This window comes from Rhinolophus ferrumequinum, chromosome 2, assembly GCF_004115265.2.
Source record: "Rhinolophus ferrumequinum isolate MPI-CBG mRhiFer1 chromosome 2, mRhiFer1_v1.p, whole genome shotgun sequence".
Lineage (NCBI taxonomy): Eukaryota > Metazoa > Chordata > Mammalia > Chiroptera > Rhinolophidae > Rhinolophus > Rhinolophus ferrumequinum.
The window spans coordinates 57082352-57109137 of record NC_046285.1 but is presented as its reverse complement, the minus strand read 5'-3'; the positions used below and the strand labels follow the sequence as shown (position 1 = coordinate 57109137).

The window sequence follows — 26786 nt, the reverse complement described above, 5'->3', positions numbered from 1 at the left end:
GAGTTTAGACTGTGACCAGAAGCGTACTAAGCAACTTCAGAACCTCTGGCAACCGCAGCTCTGAGGAGACGATGGTGATGGATTTGCCAATGCATCTTGGGCTGGATTCCAGAGTCAGCAGAGTCAGGCCAGCAGTATGCTGCCAGGGTGGGATGTAAACAATATTCCTTCATTCATTCTTTAGGCACACATTCATCCTGGGCTTATTTTTATTCCAGGCAAAATACCTAGAATAGTATAGGAAAGGGAAACACATTCTTCAGATTTAGTCCTGGCACTTAAAGAAACTGCAGTCTAGTAGAGGCAATAGCCATATACACAAATGATGTGAATACTGTAAGTGCTTCCAACAGCACAAATAACGTGATCAGGAAGGGGAGAGAAAGAAGCAGTTTATTCCAAATGAGGACACCGAGGAAGGCTTCACTGCAGAGTTGCCTTCTGACCCCTACCTTGAATGGTCAAAATGACCAATTGCAACTCATTCCAGGCATTAGCCATTACAGGAGTATGGAAGTTTCTCATAGTTTTGAGCAAGTGTGAACAGTTTGAGACATGAGGAGAATCAGCCTAGCAAGGGAGGTGGAATGTCAGCTATGGCACTAGCTCTTTATACACTGTGGAGCCATATAAGTTTTTGCTAACAGGAAAATTACTTGATCACATCTGTGGTTTGGAAAGGAAACTGGAAGTCACTTTGGGGATGGGGAAGTATTACAGAAGAAGAGAGATGCAAATAAGGGAAGTCCATTGCAATAGTTGAGACATCAGCACACTACCTATCTGGCTACAGGCACTTCTGGCCTAAATTTAAACGTTCTCATGCTAAGAGGGCAGTTACTCCTTAATTTTCACATCCCTTCCAGTTCTGCATCTTTCTAATCAGAGCCCCATCTAGGTTTACTCTAGACTGTAAACTTGGTGAGTCAGTCCAGACATCTCAGTTGGAATATAGCATATTACATATGAAGCATGACTGTTAGGTAAGAGAGCATGGGATTCTGCAGAAGGATTGATAAAGGATTAATTTTATCTAGTTTTCCAAGTCCTGATTCAATAAATTGTGTCCCCTTTAAGGGAGTGTGTATTTTGAAAGCTCAGCATATTTTTAAAGCTAGATAAATTAATTCTTTAATTCACTTCTCAAAACTGGAACCCCTCTCAGTTCAACATTTCCATTAAGAGTTCACAACACTGAACTCGGAGATGGTGTTCAAATCAAGGATTTTAATGATCAAAAGCCTCACTGATTGCACTGTGCTCTGATTGGGGTCTGCAGCTAGCATGCTCTTTGAGTAGGTCATCAGACGGACCACTCTCTAAAATGTTAGGGGCCTTTGTGACCCCACTAGGTCTTTGATGATAAAGTAAGTTTTAGAAGTAATAATGAAGCATTCTTCCAGTGGAAAACCTGGGTTGTATAGTCCAGGGGTCAACAAATTACAGCCATGAGCCAAATCCAGCCTACCACCTGCTTTTGTAAATAAAGCTTTAGTAAAACACAACCAGTCCATTTGCTTACGTACTGTCTAAGGCTTCCTTCTCACTACCGTGTTTCCCCGAAAATAAGACCTACCCGGACCATCAGCTCTAATGCGTCTTTTGGAGCAAAAATTAATATAAGACCTGGTCTTATTTTACTATAAGACTGGGTATAATATAATACAATACAACATAATATAATATAATATAATATAATACAATACAATATAATATAATACCGGGTCTTATATTCATTTTTGCTCCAAAAGACGCATTAGAGCTGATGGTCCAGGTAGGTCTTATTTTCGGGAAAACACGGTACAGTCGCAAAATTGAGCTGCTGCTAGAAATCCAGAAATATTTATTTCATGGGCCTTTACAGAAAAATTGGCCACCACCCCTGCTATAGTGGAGAGGAACAAATGTAGGAGTCAGAAGATACGTTTTAAATCCTACATTTGCCACGTATTGCCTAAGTGACCTTAGGAAAGCCATTTGATTCATCTGATTGTGTTTCCTTTTCTCTATATTAAAGATATACACTCTGCCTTCCTCTGAATGCTGACTGTGATAAGCGTATGAGCCAATGTGTTCTGTAACATTTCTTGTCATGCTGTAAATTACTGCGTAAATGGAGCGCCTCGAGTCCCGGCTTATCATTGGCATTTTTCTTTTCCTCCGCAGAATACCCTGGAGCAGTGCAGCGTGTGCTCCAAACCCATCATGGAGCGCATTCTCCGAGCCACTGGGAAGGCCTATCACCCTCACTGCTTTACCTGTGTGATGTGCCACCGCAGCCTGGACGGCATCCCATTCACCGTGGATGCTGGCGGCCTCATCCACTGCATCGAGGACTTCCACAAGTAGGCAATCTCCTCCCGCCCCTCCAGCCTGCTGCTCCTTAGAGCCTCTTCTCACTGTATGGCATATGTGCCACATACTGTCTCTGAACTACAGAATCTCAGGATTTCGTGGGACTTTACAAAGAGTTTATGTACCCCTCCTCCAATGGAGGAATTGATATCAGGCAGTCCACGTGGTCTTTCCAGCTTGGCCTCTGCTTCACCGCTTCCCTGGGGCTTGTTCATGGCATCTTTGTGCGTCTCTAATTGCAAGAAAGTTCACTCAGCCGCAGAGTATGTGTCTAGGAAAGAGGCAGGACCCTGGGCTAGCCCTCCCTGGCCTAGACATGAACAAGATGTGTGACACTGAACACATTGCTTAATTTCTCTGAGCTCTTCTGTTCGGTCATTAGACCAGACCCTGTCTTAAAGCTCTCCTGCTGTAACAACGAGGGTTCTCTCTAGAGCCCTGGGTTCTCTCTGTGGCCTGCCACTCGGTAGATAGTAGGTGATAGAGGGAGGGACACAGAGAACAAGTCAGTCGTTCTGATGAAGGTAAACCTCTCACTCAGAGGCCCATTCATACCCTCCCCTCCTCTCTTCCATCAACCAGGTCTTCTCTCTCACGATCTTTTCTAAGAAATACATGAATACAGTGTTGTGCCATCTTTTGAGGAGGATTAGAAAGCAGAGCCCCAAAGTCAAGACCATGTACTCATGGACCTGGAAAAATACATTCCCACTCCCTCGATTCTCTCATTTGTAGGTCCCTTTTTCCTCTATTATAGTGGGGTTTTCGTGAAAATTGTGTGGCTAGTGTTTTGCTTATTTTTATTTGGCCAGCTTGTTAGTCTGTTAATTGGTTCGTCAAATTTGTTACATATTTTTAGGAACTGAATGAAAACTGTAGATGTGATTTGTAGACACAGAGGCTTTCTAGACTGTATTTGCTGGGCAATGGCTTTCTGGACAGTCTGAGGCTTTCAAAGACATGAAGCTTGTATGGCTCACTAGTTTGGGTATCTATTCTAGGGCCTCCAGATGGATTAACTCCAGATGGGTTAATTTTCACTGCTCTGTTGATTGTCAACAACCAGGAGCTACTTTCCACAAGCAATTTGGGGACCTAAGACTCATAGTATAAAAATGAATTTCCTGACCACTTTGCAAGTTGCAAAGAAAGTGAAAACCTCACCAAAAGACGTGAGGCTGAATGAATTTTAAAAACCCAGAGACAGAAATTCTCCACTTGAATTAGACAAGGAACGTTCCCTTTAAAAGGCCAGTTACAGCATAAATTGTACATCACATTATTGATATTTTTAGCTTATAATTACACATGAAAAAAGAAAACCTGCATCTATTTAAGGGAAGTGAAAACATACCAATGGGGAGTATGTTTCTATCACTGCTTCTCTCTTTTCTTAGACTTACCCTAATCTAAGACAGAGTGATAGATATAATCAGAGCACACATGTTTCTGTTGCTGGAAAAGACTGATATATTACACCCTCAATTAAAACAGGAAATCAATTCTAACAAATGTAAGTTTATAGCTATGCCATTTATCTTTCATTTCTAGGAGTGGGGCGCATAATTAGAAACTTGTGACTGGTGACGTAAGTGTGTGGTTCTGAACGCTCCCGAAAAGCAGACTTGAACAACTAAAAAGGAAAATAATCTCAAGCCCCCAATTCTCTCCCCACACCACTAATTCAGTGGCATGTTAAAATACATTTTTTTTTAAGTTTGCATGATTAGCAAGTATATGGGAGAAGCTTTTTGATATTTTCCCCATTTTCCGAAGGAAAATATAAGAAAATTTTACAGAACTCTGTTTCTGAGCCCTGAATATACTAGAACACAAAGCAGCTAAAAGTCCAGCCCAGGGCAAGCATTGCAAGGCTAAAGAGAGTGTGGATAGGCGAATACAACCTCCTGCAGACAGTGTTTACAGAGCCTTGTTCTTGGTCACTCTGAATAGGTGTCCCTTTGTGAGCTTTTAGGAAATGTATTTTAATTCAATTCAACCTCATCTACAAAGAGCCCTCTGTATGCCCATTACCATGCTAAGTGCTAAAGGACAGCGATAAAAGGAGAGAAAAATTGCGTGGGTGGAAATTGTACAGATACACGGAGGGAAGCCATTGTCAGCAAGGAGCTTGTCAGGAGGAGGAGAAAGTGCAGAATACGTGTGATCTCGGGCAGGAAGGTCTCAATACAGTGAGCTGGGCACAAGGAAAGGCTTGAGCCAGAGCCAGAAGAGATTGCTCTGCCCTGGGCTCTGGACAGACTTCTGGAAACAGAATTTCAAGAATGTTTTAAGTGGGAAACAAGGAGATTGCTGGCAGAAGGAGCAACTCAAGCAATAAACCAGAGCATGGCGTCAGGAAAGGCTCCTCTACATTCAAGGAAGATGGGTTTGGCTGTAACCAGAGCAGCCTGGGAGTGGAAGTTTCCCCGTGAGATACTGGAGGCCTGTGCGAAGGGATGTATCTCGCCTGCTTATAATCCTGTCTTTTTTAAACCAGCGCTTCCCAAACTTTACTGTGCTTACAAGTCACTTGGGGATCTTGTTAAACTGCAGATTCTAATGGAGTAGGTCCGGGGTGGGCCCTGAATTTCTGCACTTCTGACAAGGGCCCAGGCGGTCTTGGACAGCAGTTTGAGTAGCAAGCTTCTGAACTGCTATTTGGGAGGCCTCATTAATGGGCCATCCCCTACATACTCACCTTCCGTCCAGGTTGGCTTAAGTCCTCCAGCCTATTAGGTGGGAACTCTGTCCCCCGTATATCATTTCAGAGGACTGCTCAAACTCAGTCCCTGGCTGGCTGACTGTATCTCACCCCCCCCCCCCCACACACACACACCATAAAAGTTTACAGGAACTGGCTTAAATCATTTTTGCAGTATGATCGGATATGGAACAAATGCAGAAATAGGTAGAATTCCCTCACCAGTCTGATTTCTGCAGTCCTCCTTTATGTCTGTATTCCCAGAGCCAGTACAGTGAGCCCAGAAGAAGCGGACCGCAGGTTGCTTATTTAACTGACCTTTTCATGGTATTGAGCCTTTAATCTGCGATCTGTTCTTTCCTATCAGGCAGAGTCCACGCATCCATTTCTTTGTTTCATCTGCATCCATCTGTTCATTGCCAGAAATGTGCCGGAACACCAGATGATTAAACTATCCCTCCCTGAGCCTTGGCTCCCGTGACTGTAAAGTACAAACAATAAAAGCAGTTCCCATAATGTTGCTGTCAGTAGAAAAATAAAGTCAAGTGCTTAACAGAGCTTGGCACATAATAAGCACTCAATAAATGGTAGCTATTTTAGCTATCAAAAGTGTTATCAAATTCATTTTATTATTATTATTATTATTATTATTATTATTATTATTATTATTATCTGCTCAGTGAGCTGAACCTTGAAATACACCACCTGGGATTTTGAACAATCCTTGAAATGTTGGCCAAGAAACACTGTGAGGACTGTGGAGACTACTTCCTGTCTCTTCACTTTGCTCTTTTTCCATCATGGAAATGAGGGCAATTGGTAGGAAGGAATCATTACTCAGCAAGAATACAGTTTATACCTTTCCAAAGAGGAAGGACCTTGAGATTGAACATAAAGGTCCAACTAACAACTTTTTTGTAGAGAAATATGGCAAATATTTCATTTCATCAGATGTAGCCTGAATTTCTACTCTCTGCACCAGTCACAGTGGTTGTTTCTGGGGACTCAGAGATGGAGCAAATCCTGTCTTTTGGACGATCACAGTTTAGTGTTCCCCAGAGATATGCAAATAATTTCTACTAATATAGACATATGCAATGAAAGATATTTTATCCTAGAGGAGTAAGTAATCCTACTCGGGAAATTGGATAAGGCTCATGGACACAATGATAGGTAAGACATATTTCTGACCTCACAGAATTTACAGTTACAATGAGTTTGGGGAAAGGAAATTTTGCAGTTGATTCCAAAATCCTGGTTATTTCACGACTGGTGACCGAGATTCAAAAATAATCAGGTAATCCAAAGCAATTTTTTTTTTTTAGTCAATGAATATAAATTTCTTGCATAAAATAGCAATTATAACAACTCAATTGCACATGATTTTTTCATTTTTCTTTCATAGCAATCAATTGATCTGTTTAATTCATATTTATTTAGATTGCAGCCATACAGATTCCTTTTGGGTGCTGCCAGGAAAATTAATGTGTACATATATAGTATAATGTATGTAAAAATGCTTTGACAACCATAAAGTGCTCTGCAAAGTATTAGATTGCTATCATTATTTCTTTTAAGTCTCACTACAAATAAATAAATTTTAATATCATTAATCTTAAAACCATTAGCATGAAAAAACTGAGTTGCACAAATTGTTTTTCTTTTTTTAAAATATTTTCAGTTCTTACCTGTGCCCATTTCAAATCGTGTCTCATTTCACACCTTCACAAATGCCACCCCTAATCTCTACAAATACAGATGGATGCATGCCCTATATTTGCAGCCTTGTGGGGACAGAGTCCCAGAGAGCAGTTTCCAGGCTCTCGGCCTCACGTGGAAAGGTGCTGGCTCGGGTAGTAGATGGTCAATCAGCTGTGGCTGATTGACCATCAGCTGTAACCAGTTAGCCAATTAGCCACCGATATAACTGCCATGGCTGCATTGGTTGGTCAGTTGGTTGGTTGGCAGGCAGAGAAGCGGACAGCAGGTTGCAGGTCGTGTGGATCCAGCCTCCAGTGAGACTATAGTGCCTCCAGTGAGACTATTGTGGTATGACCCCCTACCTATGGCTCCGTGGGTGTTCCTTTTTGGCCTAGCCATATCCTGCGTTCTTATGTAGGGAGCAGGACTGGAGACCCCACAGGGTGCCTCGCACGACAAATGGCGCAGCAAGCAGGGTCCCCTGCATGACAAGCCTATTAATCTGTTATGAGGAAAAAAAAAAGTTATGGTATTTACGGTCATATTAAGGAATATTAAGAGATTAGGAAATATTGCAATTCCTTACCAACAGGTAATTTCAAAATCATATGTGTATGTGTATGGATGTGTCTGTATATGTGTTCACATACACATACCCTTCAGAAATGCTGAAATCCTTTAATGAATGAAGAACTTGATAGCAGTTTAACTTTTTTTTTCTTCAAACAAGTTTAACACAACCAAAATGTAAGAAGGGCAGACGTGGCCATAGTAAGTTTGGTGTAAAGAGTATTTAAACTCACTAACCTCTGCTATTTTGAAAGATAGGCATTTGAGGTTTAATTCTTAGAATTCAAGACGCATATCAAAGAAATAGGCTCTAGTAAGTGGGGATGAGGCCAAGTCATCAACCTTAGAATAGTTGAGTAGGGCCCGAGGAATACATGCAAAAGTCCGAAACAAGTAGGGACCTGCACAAGCCCAGGGTTTGTGTTTGAATCTATCCACAGGTGAATTCAATGCCACATCTCACGTGGCCAACATAACTGCTCTCATGCATAAGCAATTCACACACTCACCCCCGCACCTCACTCAATATCACAAAATTTATGATCTACAAGGACCTTAACAGTCACTGAGTCTAACTCTCTTATTTTAGAGTTGAGGAAGCAGACCCTGAGAAGGAAAGTGACTTGCTCAAGGTTACGAGAATGGCAGACAAGATGTCCTCTCGGTTTACACCTTTCGTTTTAATCTCTGTCTCACCTCTTTGTCATTGTCTGTGCTCAGTATCTAACAAACTATCTCTCCATTTTCAGGAAATTTGCCCCCCGATGTTCGGTGTGCAAGGAGCCTATCATGCCAGCCCCAGGCCAGGAAGAGACTGTCCGGATCGTGGCTCTGGATCGCGATTTCCATGTTCATTGCTACCGGTGTGAGGTCTGTGGTCAGCAGTCCCATACCCTGTATGGCAGGCGTTGAGAGGCCCTTTAGAGCCCATGGTTGTGTTTTCTTAAGCATAGTAATTATTAAGTCTGGGACAGCCACTAGTGCCTGTGTTCACAGGACTTGGGTTTTAGATTTCATATGCACATTTAATGCTACTCATGTTGGGTAAGTCACTCTACCTCTCTCAGTCTCGATTTCCACACCTGTAAAAAGGACTCATTCTTAACTTCCCCAAATATGGCTGTGCAACTAAAATGCAAACTTGTATATTACAGGACATTGCAAATCATAAAGTGCAAAGTTAGTGGGAAAAGGTATTACTGTTGTTGGGATAATTAATATTATCGTTGTTGTTGTTGTTGTTATACGGAATCTCTATCTTTGTTTCTGACACGCCTACGGGGCAAAGATGCCACTGTTACCCTGAGAAGGATAAGAATTTTTTCCGCTCATGTGTTGAAACTTTATGTTCAAAGTCACGGAGATTCATTAAGTTAGCAAGCACTGACTGAGCACGTCGCACAAGAGGTCAGGTGACTGCTAAGAGCTATAGGAGAGCTGTGCACAGGGTGCCGTGGGAATATATACAAGAGCTGCAATCCAGGATGGGAGTGACAAAGAAGGCTTCTTGCCCAATGAACATGTAGTCATTTATACAGCAAAGGGTAGTATGTCTTTCCCCTATAATCTGTCTCAAGAGGGCACTACGTTCAGAAAATGATTTTAAAATCTTGTCTTGTCCTGGTTCTCTAAGTTACTCAGACCCCCTCTTTTGAAGCCGTTTTCTTGTGTTCTACTAGCTCTCCTGAGTACAGCGGTTTTCAGCTCTCTCTTCTACCTGAGGGATAATATGTATTTCCTCATTACCACATCTTCATGAGCTTGGCTCATCTATTCCCACTAAGATCTACCCAAGACCCAGGCTGGCACCCTGGGACTGCATTCATTTCACTCACTGCCTTCAAAGACCACCTGTTTCATGCAGTGTGCTTTGTTGTTTCCTAGAGTTCAAGTTGCCTTAACATGAGAAAAGATAAAATGACCAGCTTTCACATAAGGTTTTACAATTGAAAAGGAACAACAATGTCCACCCATCACCTTTAAAACTGACGTGAGTCATAAGTGTGTAAGAGCTAACAGATACTTAGAGAGCATTTTACAGATGGAGAAACTGAGGTACAAAGCAAAGAGGCTTCCCAATCCTCACGCACATACCAAGAGGTTTTGACATTTAATGGTTTTGTTTTTTATGCTAAGAGTTGCATGAAATGTACCTTTTCTCCTCCCAGATTAAATGATAGCTGTACAAATTCAATTTGCTTTCAAATGCTGAGCGTTTCTTTAGAAAAAACACTGTAGAATGGGAAGAACAGTGAATCCGAAGCGAGCAGACCATTGTTCTAGTCCTGCCATGGAGGCCCCCTCACACTGGATGAATCAATCCCCTCTCTGCTCTTTGCTTCCCCTCTCTAAAACGAAGAAGTTGCCCTGGACACCCCGTAGGGCTCCTTTGGGCCGGGAGATTCAAGGCATCGATGGCTCCAACATTGTGGTTAACTCCAGGCTCTTAGGGTACCCAGGTGACAATAGATAGTAGCTCATTAAAAGCTTAAAACTATGTCATTTATGAAATGTCCTTCTTTCTTTCCATTATGATGAAAACACTTTATTGAGTTCCATTACTCACTTTCTTGAATACTTCCAGAGCTGCAAAATACCTGCTTGTTCATTTTGGTAAAGCTGACCTTCCTGGGGAGCCCACTAGTGCAGCTGTTGCTGCTGTCATTGTATTCTGAGCAACACCCTTTCTGAACTTAAATTTCATTATTTGTGCAATGCAGACGTGAGCCCCAGTGACCTCCTAGCTGTCATGCTAGACAACAGAGGTGAGACATGCCGCAATCATGGCCTTTTAAAAGAGTTTCCACTAAAGTTATCAAGGGCACACACCACTAGATGAAGTACATTTTTTTTTTCCTAAAGAAACTTCCGTTTTCTCCAAAAGTAAGGGCCAACATTTAACTGCTATATAACACTTTCCAGAATGGACCCTCAGATGTGCTACCAACAATAATATAATTCTTTACAGTTATGCAGCTTTCTGCATTTTTTTAAAAAAATATGTTACATCCATTATCCTCTTTGATCCTTCCAACAACTTGGTAGGAAATGCAGCAATTGTTTTCATAGTGGCAATCAGCCTTACCTGCAGACACGCAGGCAGTGTCTGTGGTGCCCAGGGGTCTGTCTCCCGGTCCAGCACTCATTCCTCTACACCACGATATCTCCTTTAGAAAGCACAACAAATCATTGCTCCCCACAAACCTTAGGGTTGTATTTTCTTACTACAACTGGAGTAAGAAACTGTAGTATTTTCTTACTACAACAATGCAGAGCCCATTGCTGGCCCTTCCTTCCTAGCCGGAATCACTCTACAGCTTTGCTCTTGCCTAGACAGGGCCAAGAAATGTCATCCCTGTACCTGTATATTCATTTTGAGAGATCCTTAAACTGATGATAAAGGGTAACGATGAATTAATGGTTAGGGATCTAGTCTTGTTTTATTTTCTCTTGTCCTTGCTATTATTGTTTGGGTTACGGGAGCAAAACCACGATTTGAGAGCCTAGACCCTTGGGTTCTTTTCCTGTAGCTGTATTTCCTATTAAGTGACCTTAGGGGGGTCATTCTACCCTCTTCTCATATATGTCTTCAGTATCTAATTCAATTTCATTAAACATATACTATATTATATACTGGGGAAGGATTGGAGGAGCTGGTGGTCTATGAAGATGGTAGGTAAGAGGTCACATGATGGAGGCCTCGAATGGAAGCCTAAGGAATTTGGTCTCCACAGACGTAGCTTACATTTGCACTTACATCGTTTCCATCTGCCTTTGTTTTTCTAGGATTGTGGTGGTCTCCTGTCTGAAGGAGATAACCAAGGCTGCTACCCTCTGGATGGACACATCCTCTGCAAGACCTGCAACTCGGCCCGCATCAGAGTGCTGACTGCCAAGGCTAGCACTGATCTCTAAATTCAGTGGCCCGTCTAGCTGATTAGTTGGTGGCACTGAGAAGAATGAAATACAAGAAAAAATATAAGAAAAGAAGTAGGAAAATAGAGGAAAGGCAATCAAGCTATGGGATGGTCTCTGTTCTTCATCTACTGGTAACCTTTCTGTAGAAACACGTAGATTATGAGATTTTTTTTTTTTTTAATTCTTACCAAATACACATTTCACATTTAATCATGTAGGACCTTGATGGCCTTTGTTTCCAAGGACTTCCACATTTTTACACAGATTATGTTCCATCCCATTCACTTCTGCATTCCTGTGACTTTTAATCCCTATGTTTGTCTCACTTTTCATCTGGTTGAATGGCTTTTTTTAGTGTGGTATTTGCTGTCACAGTTTTTCTTGGGTGAGTCTGCCAACTCACAGGTGCTTTTAGGCTTGAAGGCTCCATCCTATTACTTCCACGTTGCTTGTGATCATAAAAGACATCCTTGCTTTCTTTGTGTATTGAAAAGTATAGCTTTCTGTTTCTCTAAACTGGTCATGTACCTTGGGGGAAAAAAAACTCACAGTTTTTATGTTAGGTTATAAAGAATTTAAGCTGTAAATTACATGGGTTCAAACAAGCCCAAATTTACTTTGCAGCCATCCAAATTCAAAATCTATAGTGACCAGTGGTTGGGGCTCATTTGAAAATAGATACTAGTGAAAGAGATTCAAACTTCAATCTTTTTCTGAAGAAATTACAGGTGGGATATAATGGGTACTGCATTTTAGGGGTATGTTTAAAAAGTCCATTATCATCCCACAATATTCTCTTAAAATTTCCCTTTTCCGTATTGGCTGGACATAATAAAACAGACAAACTTAGTTTTCTCTGGAATATAACATTTTCTATACTGTCTATTATTGTTCAATATCAGTAATATTGACAAGTTTTTTTCTAATATTCAAACATGACTACCAAAATTGACTCTTTTTGATAGTGAAAAATATCTATAAGGAGCAGTTCAAATTGTATTTTTTTCCCCCCAGGACCAAGTCCTTTCTGCCTGACAATTGCAAATCAGGGCACACAAAATAAAATTGTGTAGTTTTGTTTAATTTGCTTTAAAAAGCCAGGAAAACTTAAAAAGATTGTGAAACCACAGTTTCATTATTCTCTTAATCCTTCTGCAACTCAAATTACTTATTGCAGGAGACATTTTCATATCATTGATGTGACATTTACACCACACTTTCAAAGGCAATCACTGAAAAAAAAAATGCCTTTCTGAGCTAAAAATATGCAAAGTCTCTGCCTGGAATCTTTATTCAAACTACTGGGCAGTGAAATGCTTACTTACCAACTGTAGAACCACACACTTTGTCAGGTTCTAACATGTTTCTTTTAAGGAGAGACACCTATCTTAATAATGGCAGGCTGCTGTTTTTTAAACGAATCAAGTATTTTGGATTGAGATTTCTTAAACTTGACTTCAAATCTTCCACAAGTATATGCTTTTAAATTATGAAATATTTTAAATATACACAAAAGTATAAATAATAATATAATGAATCCCTATATATATGTAACACCACCCACCTTAAGAAATCAAATATAACAAATATAATTACATTTCCCTGTGTACCTTTCCCTGACTCCATAAGTATCTTTTTCATGATTATAAAGTGACAGCCATTATAAATATTTTTAATGCAACTTTTTAAAATTTTTATTTTTAACACCCAGAACAGAAATAAAAAATTATTTGTGCATGTTTTCAATTTCAACCCATGCCTTAGAAATTTCAATTACATGTATTTTACTTTAGTAAGAATAATCATAAAATGGTTCATTTTTTTCTTTTTTTCAATAAGAAAATCTTAAGTCCATAGCTCTTCTAAGTTAATTTGTGGCTCATTTGCTTTGGTCACTAAACAGTTTTGTGTTAGAACCACCAAAGGTATAGCTTTATAAAGTTTCCTTTGACCACTGTCTTCTCCTTACCTTACTACTCCTATCCTTAATCTTAAATTTCTCATAATGTGAAATACAATAAGATCCACTTTGCACAGCATGTGAATTTCAGGATACAGTGGTGATTGTATCTCTGAATTTCTGCCTTCCAAATTAAAAGCCAGACCATGCTGATGACCTCAAAGAGCACTGACTGTTAGACAACGGGGGCGATAATATAATCTGCTTGAATTGCTTCAGTAACTTGTTTTCTATGAAACACTTGGGAAAAACTGTCTTTAGGCCAAAAGCAAAGAGCGCAATTTATTGAAAGATGGATTTTATCTCTTGAATAGCAGTCATATTATTATAAATTTTGCCAAAAAAGGAAGAATTTATGAAATATTTATACTATAAAAATGCAATAACATTCTACTTGTTTGTTACATTTAAGTCCTTATGTAACTGAATGTTTACAAGCCAAAAAAATAGTTATAATAAAATGCTGTCACAGACCCATCACTGTGGCATTGCCAGAATACTGCTTGCTTACAATCTTTATAGTACATTTTTGTCACATAACCTCAGAGTATCTTTACCAAAGATTTTTAAAGTAAATCTCTTTTAATATAGACTTATATACTTTTATATAATGAATGTACACACATACATATGCAGAAATATTTAGATTTAGATTTTTTTCTTTCACAAGGTATGATAAGGAAAGGATCCTGCAATATTTTATTCCAGGATTTCTTAAAAATATGATTTATATTGCTTTCTTGTCTTTTCTATTAATCATTTGACTTTTAAAACAATGCCAATCACTCCTTACTGTTTTAGTTACATGAAATTTTGCCTATAGCAGAGATATAAAGTTCATATTACCTTAATGATTATAATTCTATTATTTTTTGATATATTGTCTTAATTGTTGACATTTAAATTTATAAATAATAGAAAAAATAGAGTCTATAAGAGAATGTTTGTTAAAAATATACTGGTTTTAAAAAATTGTCAAGAACACAAATATTTGGTAACTCTGTGTTAACGTAAGAGACATGAAAAAGGGAAAAAAAACCCACTCTGTCATGGGCTCTGCAGGCTATTTCAAAATCAGATTTCTTCATTGCCTGGATCCCCAGCTCATGTTAACACAATGTACAGTCTCATGTGCAAATGAAATTGCCTTTAAAACTTAAAAATCAGTCACGTGTCCCAAGTATAAGGCAGCAAGACTTTGAGATGCTGAAAATTTCTGCAGCTCAAACATGTGGGTTCTTTTTCCTGTCATTAACAAATTGTTTCTGTAGGAGCAACTTCTCTGATCAAAATTACTTCATTGGGTGTATGCTGATGAATGCAGTGGAGTTATCAACACTATAATTGTTTTGTCACTGTGAAAGATTCTTCATAGATGCTTATGGTGATGTCTAAAGTATGTAAAACTCTAACTACATTTAAAGAAGTATTTTCATTTGGGTCCAGAGGAAGAAAGAGAGCTCTTTTACCATGGGGCTATCGTAGAGCGTTTTACGGAATATAGACAGGACTCTGAAAACACAACGCCCAACCTTTTTCCTAGTTAGAAAAATCCTATTAATGTGAACCAGCCAGGAATAACAGTGTTATTTCTATTTGATATGGTTTGGGCTTCTCTTGTCAAATCTATGTCAGCTGCCCCCATCCCTCCATTATCAAGTTTTGAAGGGTGTTGGGGAAATTATGGCAGCTGCCAGGAAGATCAGGGAAACACTGATGTAACCTCACAGCCTCGCACCATTCCTCTTGGCTTGGAAAGGCTATTTTTCCATATACATTTCTAGAAATATTGCTATACTACCTTAGTATTTCACATTTGTAGTTTAAACAAGCGATTGTCCATCTGTTGCCTACAGCTACACTACATGTGTGTTATGAAATATGACAGCATGTTCCATACCCTGCTTTAGCCATCTGTGGGGAACCAGTAGGCTGAAAAAGATATACCTCTGTGAAATGTTCCTCGAGTCCTTTTCCTGAGATTGTTCTTTTGGTGCACTTTCATGGGAGACAATCAGCAACATATACGCGTATGTGTGCCTTATTTTTAAAGAATCTTCACACTACTATGAATATCCCACTGAAGAACCTGTAGCATTCACAATCCCCAAATCTCAAAGATATACTCATCCAAAAGTCCAACAAAATCCAGGGAAGTCTGAACTCTTCATCTTAATCTATCCTAATAGGATTTCTTTGTCTTTATCTCTTGGAAGTACCTTAATGGATTCCTAAATTGGGGAAACATTCTTATGGCCATGAAGTGATGTACTGGATGTTGTCAGTGATCAAGTTTGGTGTTACTCTGGTTTTAGTCAGGTAACAAGGACAAGACTTCACCTTGAGCCTTTAACCCTCACTCAGCATGTCCACTGTTTTTTAATTGCCATAGTTTTTCAATTTATGTATTTTTTTTAATTGAATAGTGAACGGAACACGATGAGAATCCTGGTTCTGAGTCATCATGGTGTGACCTTGAACAACTTAACAGGTCGAGTTATTTACTTGACAGATAACTAGAATGACATTTTTCTCATGAGGCTGTTGTTTGGTTAGCACACTATTTGACACTTTTAAAAAATTATCTGGTTAAAACTATGAGACGTGGTGAGAATTTTTACTCCCTCCTTTTCTTCTTCTTTCTTCCTTCTTTTCTTTCTTACCTCTTTCCTCCCTCCCTTTTTCCTTCCATCCATCCTACCTATTAATGCTATCCTGCTTGGGCTTCCCATAAACAAATCAATGTATTACAATCCTTATGGTGTTATAATCATATTAAGGGAAGAAGAATACCACAAAATATATGTAGCAATCGTAAACCCTTCCTTTAAAAGGGCATATTTTCCAGATTGTGTTTATTCATAAAATGAGATAATAGAGTCTTTCAGTTTTATTTTAATGAGTTTTCATTAGGCACTCTGATCACAGAGTCCTTGGCAAATTCGTTTATGACTACCCTTCTTTTCTCAGCTATATGCAAAGTAATCTTTCTGAGACTAGGTTAGGTTTTGTTTTTAATCCAAAGCATTTTGACCAACAAAACAAGTATGTGTTTAGTGGTAGCATGTTATTTTATTCCACTGAAACTTGATAATTTCTCTTATGGCAAGGAAAAACTGTTATCCTTCTGGAATTCTTAAACATACCAACATTTTGCCTATGACAGTGATATTAAATCTTAACAGTTGAATCACAATATTTTGTAGAGGGGAGTCAGCACCAAAGCTTTTCCTGGAGCACAGATTACAAGCCTGCTTATAAAAAGCAACCTGAGAACAAGAAGTCCGGGTCCCTCCTTGAAGCATTTTGTTAAAATTTGGGTCTGAGATTCTTTTGAAGTCTGGCTAATACTGTTAAAAATTTTTTTTAAAAAAATAGGCCCTTTGTTTGTTTGGAAAAGGCTGGTAACTCTAAGAATATATTTCCAGTTTGGGTTTCTATCCTCACTTCCATTTTCTATAAGTTTTCACAGGGTTGACACTGATTTTCCTATTTGGGAGGGTCCCATATGAAGAAAATAAAACATACTTAATTCAATACGTAAATGAAATTACCAAGAATTAATGACAGTCTCAGTGAGTATGTTGTTTTGATACATAGACAGAGTTGTTGTTTTTGTTTTTGTTTTTGTTTTTCCTAACCTGCCTCCAGAAGAGTCAGATTCAGGAAGAGGAGGAATTTGATACAAGGGGCAATCTATAATTAAAACTACGACAACAGAGTTCCTGTATCGTGTAACTGAGAATTTTCATAAGGGTTTTAGGGATCAGCAGTTGTAGTTATTTAAACAGGTAAAATATTTAACTTTCCAACTTTATGAGGTGTTTAAAAATCACTATAGCTAACCCTATATTTTCCCCTTGTCAGAAGAGAGTAAAAGGAGAGCACTGCTTGTCCCATGGCATGACCATAACTACACCTGAACTTTTATAATACATGACCTCTCATCCCCTCTGAGAGGGGCGTATAGCTCGCCTCTTTCTGAGGTGATGACACATATTCTGACATAGTCTTAGGCAAACTGTACTACATGCTAAGCATCTGCGTGGGTTAAAGGGTTTTGTTTTCATACATTCAATGTTTTATCCTTTTTCAGTGTACTTACCTGGTGAGCACAAGAAGTAGCAGGTTTTTTGGTCTGTGGTTCTCTCGTTCAAATCTAATCGTCCACTTTCTGTGATGTCTCACCTAAATACTATGATTGATTTGTACTAGTTTTCTCTTTTTAGGTGCAAACACAGAAAACTAATTTTATCTTACTAACTTGAAAAATAAATATAAAATGACATATTTTCCCTTCACTATAGAAAGGAAGGATACATTCCTTTCTCTATTTTACTTTCCTGACCTCTGTGCAAAAAGACTTTATTTTAGTTATCCAACATGCAAGTAGTTTATTTGAGGGGAATTGTGTGAAAGATGCATTTTTACTAAACTCAGTGGCATTTTCCCTTTGAAGTTACAAAAAGGTTATTAAAATCTTTGCTCTTTATTTCTGATTATTTAATGTACAGCGGTCTCTAACCCCACTAATAAATATCTCTATTTCCATCCTTTGTTATCAACAAAAATTAATATTCTATAAGTAGGAAGGCATACTAGAAAGGAGGAAACCCTACAGCTAATTCCTCTGTAAAACTATAGATGATTTCATTAATACTTTCCTACTGTATATCTTTGTTAATTTTCCAAGGTACTCATCCTTTTAGGGGCAAGAGAAAACCTCATTTATCTAACTATGATAGATGTTTACCTAATCTTCCCTAATAGGAGCTTTATTAAACAACCCACAAATGTGTTCAGTCAACTTGGCACTGAACATAACTTCTAATTCTGCTCTCAACCCCTGGAATAGAATGACTTACCAAGAATGAGACTGGTGTCGCTATGTCACCTTGTATTCTATACCAGTTTGGAGGGCTATCGCTGACCCCAGCCGCCAGGGCTATTTGTAGACAAACACAGAATCATGAAGCTTTAAGGTTCTGAATCCTTTCTGTTATTTTCCTGACATGCCACCATCCCACATCTCAGACCTGCTAGTATGTAGTACTGCTTACAGCAGTCCATTCTACCATCAAGGCAACTCTCCTACAAAAGTTCTTCTTTATGTTAAACAAAGATCTGGCTGTAGAGCTATGCAAAGCAATTCTAACATCTAAATCTTTGCCTCCAGGTCAGATATCAATAACTGTTTTAACTTTTCCTTATTTATTGACGTGGTGTCAAGTCCAAACACCTTTCTGCTTTTCCTTTGAACAGTTGGACCTAAAAATGTTTTCTAATTTTATTTCAATCTACTGGGTCAGGCTAGGTGAAAATACTTTCTTCAGTGTTAAAAGTAAATAGAATTTGAATCACCCAAAAGAAACTGACATTCAATGTGAATATTTCTCCCAAGGACTCAGACCCAGGAGAGTGAATGCGAGATGAGGATAGATCTCGCTTGTGTATAAAACAGTAGTCCTCTTACTCTATGTCCTGTACTGTTTTGATGTTGCCACATTCAAAGTCATTCTGAATCCAAGAGCTAGTACATATGCCATCCGTTAGATGCCCACTTCTAGGTAGATGTTCATAAATTCTCCTCAATCCTTTCTTTCCCTTTGCCCCATCCTCTCAAGAATAAGACAGTTCTAGTCCATGTTCCCATACCAAATATACTAAAGAGTCCTTGATACTTTATAGGTTAAACATAAATACTTACTGACTGACTGGTTTGGAGGGTCAGTTCCATTTTTCTGGGTTCAATTGTTTGTACCCAGAGATGTTGCACTTTAGACCAAGTGAGCAGCTTCCCTACATGATCGATTAGATATTGTGTCTAGGAGTTCATATTTTCTCTTCACTTTTGTCTTTCTCACATCCTTATCCTTTACTCATTTGTTTAATTTCCTAATCGCTGTAATAGAATCAGCTCCTAACTTTGGTTCCAGCTCCTAAGTAACTTTGATTCAGGCTAAGTACAATAAGATCAAATAGGCTCAACGTTACTCCACAGGAAGAAATCTAGTGACAGGAAGAATACTTCTTTCCAGTACCATCAAGGAGGCTTCATGGAGGAGTGAAATTTAGTAAGAAATCTTGAATTGATGCATTGTCTTGATTTAGAGTTGAGGGAAGAATATTTCAGGCACCAGAAACAACAGAAAGCAGAGGCTACATTCAGTGAAGACCCTCTACTTTATGTATCACAGATTCTGGAATTTCCTTAACAAGAAGCAAAGGCTTCCAGATATTCAGGGTCAATGGGAAGAAAAAGGCATAAAGGAAGGCTGATTCAATTATTTGCATTTTCATCTGAAGATAGTATGAGTTGCCCAAATGTAATACAACACAAACAGTGTGAACAGGAAGCTTTATTCATAAGATACAAAATGTACATTCTGACTGGCTCATAACTACGTACTTCACTCTTGTAGCAAACATACCTACCTGTCTTTTGAACCCCTGCAAGAGAATGAGCAAAGCCCCCCTATTTTCCTATTGCTTCTAGGTCACAATCAGAAAAGACTCCATAGTCACCTCTTCCACTTAGTGTTAAAATTCCCTGACAGATTCATTGCAAAGTGATAATCCAGACTCTGCTTAAACATCGGCATCCAGGAGCTCGTTACTTTCAGCTCTTCCGTTTCCTCCATCACACTTTGTTCTAAGTTCCCTCTGACTCTGAAAGAGAACGAGCCTTCATGGCTTATGTTCTCCTTGGTGCTACACAAGATTAATCCTTACTACAAAATAAAATGTTGATTTTTACCTGATTATAAAAAAAAAATCTTTAGACATCCTTAAAAATAGTCTGAAGGATTTTCTGAGAGTCAGGTTTTAGAATTTATGAGTTGCTTGTTGTTTTTACTTTCTTATTCAAAAGACAAACTGTTCTGCCAGTTGTTATGTAGCTTTATGCCTTCCCCCCCATACCTATCCCATTAATGATACACTCCAGTTAACTGGCCTGCTGATAATGACCTTAAAATGTTGGGAAATGTCAGTATGTGATCTTCAATTCTAACAAGGAAAAAGTTAAAAGCAAAAGATAGTGCTTCTGTTAAAACTCATTACCTCTGGCCAGTTCTGTGCAAAAGGAAATCTTTCTTGAGCCGGAAGGAGCTATAGTACATTATAGTTTTATGTAGAAAAGTATAAATGCTTTCATAATTGCCCTGGGTTGCTATTTAGTTTCAATAGTATTTCTTGGTCTTTGGCAGGACAAAGCTTGCAGCTTCTTCCACCCCATTTCGGAATTAGAAAGCCCTATCAGCAGAACCTGTCATCAGTCTCCTGGGCAGGACCTGGGGGTGGCTTTCTGAGGTCTAAAATAATAATTCCTAAGAGAGCTTACAAACTGCTTTCACACATAAAACAGCCCTGAGAGGAAAGTTATTAATAGCCCTACCCTAGAAGAGAAAGTTGCGGCTCAGAATCGTTAAGTGACTTGCCAAGGGCGATACAGCTGGTAAGTGGCAGTTTGGGATGGACCCCGATCTTGCAAGTCCAGTGCTCTCTCCAGTGGCCACTGCCAGGGCACAGAATACCTCAGAGCACAGTATGTGTTTCTCACAGACTAAAGTACCCCCTGTTCGAAGGCATCCAAGGAAATTCACACAGACTTTTTAGCTATCAGGTGGCCAATCCACATGGGCACTGTCGGAGACCATTTAGAGCTGGCATACCTATTGTGTCATCTTGTGGGAAACTACTAGGTAGTCTGTCTGATGGACACTGTGATGAAGTCAGTGGGGAAAGGCCACCGCTAAGAACAAACAACTGTGGCACTGAAGCACACTGCAGCACATTGCCCCAGAGATAGTGGGTTTACTTTACATTAACTGAAAAACTCTCTGGGACTGTGAGATTCAGAATATCAACAAGACCCTGTCACTTAGAGTTCAGTGGAGTGCACAGGTGACTTGATCTTAAGACGTGTGTCTCTCCTGTGGGCCACAGTGTATGCCCCACAGAGGCCAAAACTACTGTAGGTAAACAATGCATCTTATTCTCTCTCTCAGTGCACATTTATTGAGGCCCCCCCCCATTTTCTGTGTCACTGTATCATGCAGTCCCAAACCAGTCCACCAACCCATGATCTTAAGATGTCTGTGAACATATGCTGTGGGACTGATGGCGGTTCTGAGATTTGACCTTTGCCATTAGCTAGAGCAGGCTTCAGGGGCTGTAGTAATTTTGTGATTTTGTGCATGCTCTCATGGGGACTTTGGTCCTGTGTATTTCCAGTACACTTACTGGGAAGCCTTTGTATTATTCTGGAAGCTGCTTTGCATGGCAGTTCAACAACGACTGTTCCTTCTCTTGAGCTGGGTCTCTCAGGAAGCTGTGCCTTTTGATGTGTGCTCTTGGGATTTTATTTCATCCTATTTCTCTCTTATAGTTGTTTGGCTTTCGGTTAAAATCTGTGAACTGATTGAAAATATTCTTTCTTCATCTGAGTTAAATCTACTGCAGGAAACTTTTAAAATGACCTTATCTATTCAGCTTTCTAGGCATTTTCCCTCCCTAGAGTCTACCATCCATCATGCTAGTCTCATCATCTATCTGCTTATTCCCTGGGATTAGTGAGGGTCAAGTTAAATAACAAATGGCCTCTTACCTCTTTCCAATCTTCATACCTAGGAAATATAGGAGTGGCTGGAGGGGCCAGCAGGGACAGCAGAGTACTAACCTTGGTTGAGATGGCAACATCCAGAGTCTGGAAAAGTGCCCCATTTTCTATGAGGTTTGATAAATATTATGGCTGATGGAGTGAAAAACGATGTAGAATAGATGGAGTACCCCTACCCAGGAGGGAATTAATAGAAGCAACATTTTGAGAACTTCTCGGAATTACCTAGGTGAGTACGCCTGAGTAGAGACCCACTTGGGTGGAACCTGTGACATCTTATTCGAGGAAATAAAAGTACAGTGAGACAGTGGATATGAAAAAGCAGCTCTTTAACAAAATAAAGAGTGCCACAAACCCCGATATACCTTTACATAATGTAAAGAAAATTATCAATAAAAAATTGTTTTCCTCCATTCTATACAGCATAGTCCCCAATATTTAGGGGAAATACAATGGTGTTGTCCTTAAAACACACCCAAGCGTGTGCATGCACGCGTGCGCACACACTCACATGCACACACATCTTCCAAGAAAGCTGATCTTTCAAAAAAGAAACTTATTTTTAAACACTTGGGTTTTTCAGGCCAGAAAATTAATAATTCCTAGACCTGACCCATTTTTGTAGCTGCCAAAAAAGAAAAGAGAAAGTTATTTAAATTTTGTATGGATCCATTTATCTCTTAAAATATTCCAAAGGAATTTGAGGTGGGGATGGAAACTAATGTAGTTATCTCTCCTGCTCGATTCATTCTTTATATTTCTATTTGTTGGGAAGAAGGTCAAGAACTATTCTTGGGCCATTATTACTGATGTGTTGTGTTGCCACTTTGTACAGTGCCTGCTTTGCTTCGCACCAAGGCATAGGATTAGTAGTTGCTTTCTTGACTCCATTTCCTCTATTAGGAAAGAGTAAATATTAAGCCTGAATGTCTTTTTCCTCACCACATTATTTAACTCCATTTCTGAACTAGTTTACAAAAAGCGAAATAGAGAAAGCTAGGTTTTTTGGATACATTTCTCCCCCCACCCCCTCCGGGAGACTTATGTATATAAGGGGAAAAAAAATATCCAGTCCCTTCTCTGTTGTTCTCCTTGGGTGACAATTGATGATCACTTATTAATAATATTCAACCAGAAGCAGAAGAAACGCCTAGCCAGGTTATGATATATCTGCCAGCGTGTTTCATTCCTTCAAACACAAACTTGGAGAGGGAAAGGGATTTTTATAATCTAAATAATCAACAGTAGGAATGGCCTCATATTTTAACTTTCAAATAATAAAGCCAAGCTAATATTTGGGTAGTGTCTGCATTTTACTAATTCTATATATCTTCTAGTTAATTGTTAGATTAATGTCAAGTACATCAACGAATCAGGGTATAATTGCCAAAAAATGTTAAAGTGCCTTAGACCTCTCTCACTAGGTAGCAAATTAAAACTGGTGTAGACCATGCCAGCTTTCTACCCAAATTCAAATGTCTGAAACATCAAGGAGGTGTATCTTTGATGAAAAAGATTTAGAACCCTGGATAGTATATCTTGTTACCAATAGCTTATAATGAAGTAGTTGCAAAATCTTTTTCAATTACTTTCTTTTACTACCCATTTATTCTCTTGGGAAAGTTGATGAGCGAGTTATCCAAGAATTATTTCCCATTAAACAAAGAATTTCCTCCCTAAAAATCTGAATTATGCCCTCATTCTTTTTCAGGAAACATATCAAAGAACAAATGGAATTAAAGATGCCACTTAATGGTCTGATTCCTTAGAGTGAAAAAAATGATCATGTGATTTAATATTGGTGAAACAAAAATGTAAACTTTGATGAAAAATTTCCACAGCTGAATGTTGTGTTGAACTTTTACCATGCTATCTGTTCAGTGGACTGCTTTGTTTTTTGTTTGGTTTTGTAGTTTAAACTTCAATTTATCATTAGTTTAACGAATTTGGGGCTCTCTCTCTCTTTACTGGGAATATGTGCAATCATGAGACACACCCAAAAAAAGGAAGGGAAAGAACTTTCTGAGTAGCAAAGCTGTGCCATGAAATAGACGTGACATGAAGATGCAGAGCCTGAGGATAGTAATTTTCTCTGAGCCTCACACACAAGTTTTTATTTCATGGCTTTGTCACAGGCTTTTCTCCTTCTGTGCTGTCACCTTTGAGAAAAGCAATTGCACCTTCTCCAAGTCTGCCTTTTTAACAGCTACAGTTGAGTTGGCAAGACTTCCCCAGTTCTGAATATAGCCATTTGCCGACTCCGGCCTCTTTGCGAGACTGAGTCAAATCTGTGATCTTCTGTTCAGCAAACACATCAGCAAAGTGAGAAGATGAGGCCTAAATATAGGCTCTATTAACTAAACTTTTAGATTTACTGCCTTCAAAAAGTGCCTGTTCTGAGAAACATAAGCGTTATTCTTACATATGTATGTACACACGGTACCCAGAGTCCTACTGTGCAGCCTTCAGAAACATACCATCCAAAGGAGTAGGTGCTGAGATAAGGAAACCTTGCCAAGTGGAAGAAAGTCACTCATTTCCAATCTCCCCTGTGGAGTGACACCGTGAAATGGGCTGCAGACACATTCCCTGAGCACTCCTTGCTGATACAGCCAGTTTCTATTTGTATCCTACTGGATGGTGGCATATTGCTGAGGTTTCCTGTACTCTGCTTCAAGACAGTGTATGCTTTATGGAATTGGAACATTTAGCCAGGGGGGAAAAAAAACTGTTGGAGAGAATAGAGCCAGGTCCTGTCTTAGGATATGTGTCATATGTATGTTTTATAAACTAAGCATTTGGTGGGTTTAGAATGTCAGCACATTTCTTCTCCTTTTATCTCTCAGGCTAACATCAGTGAAAACTAAAGAAAAGTCTTGGCTGTGAGGATTGGAGGCTCAGGGGGCCAAATGTCCTTGCCAGATCCTTAGAACATCTTTACTTTGACTCCTAAAAATAGTAGCACATGCTATTTAATTGCTTTTGTTTCCGCAGTTCTGTCACATTAAAACTAGCAGGAGCATAGCCTAGAAAGATGGAATCTTACCCAAATGAGGCAATAGCAGAGGGTCCAGGTAAATAGGACGAGGTAGACACTGCATGATTTTTGGAAAAGGGTTCAAGGGAGGACATGCTTCCAAAAAAGATCTTCCTCAATGTGTCGTCTGACTCAACCAGCTGGCAAATTATACTTGCCAAGTCTCTCTCTTTCCTTCTAAGTTAGTTGGCTCCACGTTCACTTGAACATGCCTCTGCTTTGGGAAAGTAAGACACCTCCAGTTAGCCTTTCTCCAAGGAAGCTCTTCATGTCTTCTAAATCACAAAGTTGTCTCCTACCTCACCCAGTTTCCCCAAATGAAAGTAAAGGGGGGAAGCTATGGAAGATGCTTTCCCTGCTACTACAGTCGTCCACCATTCTGCTCTCCATATAAGGCCCCCCGCTATATAAACTAAGGATGAGGGTGAAACAGATTCCTATCTCATAATTTCAAGAGTGTGGACCACCCTGCTTTTAGTTGTCATCGTTTTATGAGCCCAGTTGTTTCCTTGGATAAAGAGTGATATTCCTCACTAGAAAAGACTACCCTTCCTGTTAATGTTCTTTTTATGATTCTTATCCAATTTCAACACTAGTCATTTTCTGTTTGTTTTGTTTTGCTTTGTTTTAGAAAATCAGATTTGAATGCTAGATAAGAGTTCAAAAATCTCTGTACAATGTCAGAAGGGGTTTAGAGATATAGAGGTTTTCTTCCCTGGAAACACAACGGACTGGGAAAGAGACAATATGGCTTTCCTCCAGGTTTCAAGCTGATGCTCATGACTATGAGAGAGGCTTCCATGTAAACATGAAGTGGTGTTTACAGTTGGATGGATAGAGGAGGAGGGGACACAGGGAGAAGCTGTTTTCTCTGCGCTAAATGTGTTTACTGAGATCAAGAACTAAGTACACTCGTAGCCCCGCCATAATCACTTGCTAGTCAGAATAACATCGCCTGACTTAGGGAAGGCCACACAGAAAATATGGAGAGAGAATATACCTTTTTCACATGTGTGATACTGACAGAGCCATGGCATCCCTAAAATGTAGGTTTTGATTTATTATTTTATTCTTAGCAAATTGCATTCTTCCACTACATCATGAACCATCACTGACATATCCAAAATAATCCACATGGTTCCTTATGAAAATAAGAGAATAAAATCTGTTATAAGCAAGTGATTTGGGTGTTTTGTATTTATGTATTATCAAACTATATTAAAATGTTTCTATTTACCTTCTATCCATTTTTTCTATCAATTATGTTTTTTCCAATGCTCTATAAGAATGAATATGAAAATCATATCCTTTTTTTCTGTAAAAGAACTGCAACTACTTTATTATATTTAGAAATTCAATAAACTTCTTATTACATGTATTTGCCTTTGTATCATTTGCTTTCCATATGGTCTTCTGAATGTCTCTCAAAGCAAATACAGTGCCGAACAAGAGTATGCAGGCACCCACTCTCTACTGTTAGCACAGAAGATCATAAGGTTGAATGTGTTCTGAAATTACTTGACCACTCTGTGTCTTAACCTTGTGTGTAAAGCATTTTTCTCGTTTAAAGCTGGATCCAAGTGAGTGGGTCCCTAGAAGTGGGGTCAGGGTGTTCTCTACTCTCAGGTGGCTGACTTTTTCACACTTTGATTCCATCTGTACTATGCATACTTTTTAAACACTGAAAGTCTGCTCTGTACTGAGCACCTTACAGGATACAGATATAAATCAGACATATAGCTCCTACTTCCTGTAGTATAGTACAGCTGATAGATACGGATACAAATAACTATGGCGAAAGGAAAGAAAGACTCAGACACATGGGACAGTCAGTAACTTAGCCTTTTCAAGCTATCACTGTTCATTATATTATTTTTAACTGCCCATGATCTGGAATTATTTTACCTTCATAGATGAAAAT

General features: G+C 39.1%; 1 protein-coding gene across 8 annotated transcripts in view; it reads left to right on the top strand.

Annotated features, from left to right (window-relative positions):
* LPP (LIM domain containing preferred translocation partner in lipoma) overlaps positions 1-24819 on the top strand; it is a 656883-nt gene extending 632064 nt beyond the window's left edge. For all 8 annotated transcript variants that reach the window (XM_033123201.1, XM_033123175.1, XM_033123185.1 and 5 more), the window contains 3 exons: positions 2167-2345; positions 8080-8200; positions 11117-24819. In XM_033123201.1, the coding sequence (XP_032979092.1) occupies positions 2167-2345; positions 8080-8200; positions 11117-11245 (429 nt within the window). In that variant the 3' untranslated portion in view covers positions 11246-24819. The remainder of the gene's footprint in view (positions 1-2166; positions 2346-8079; positions 8201-11116) is intronic.
* Positions 24820-26786: the final 1967 nt, after the last annotated feature.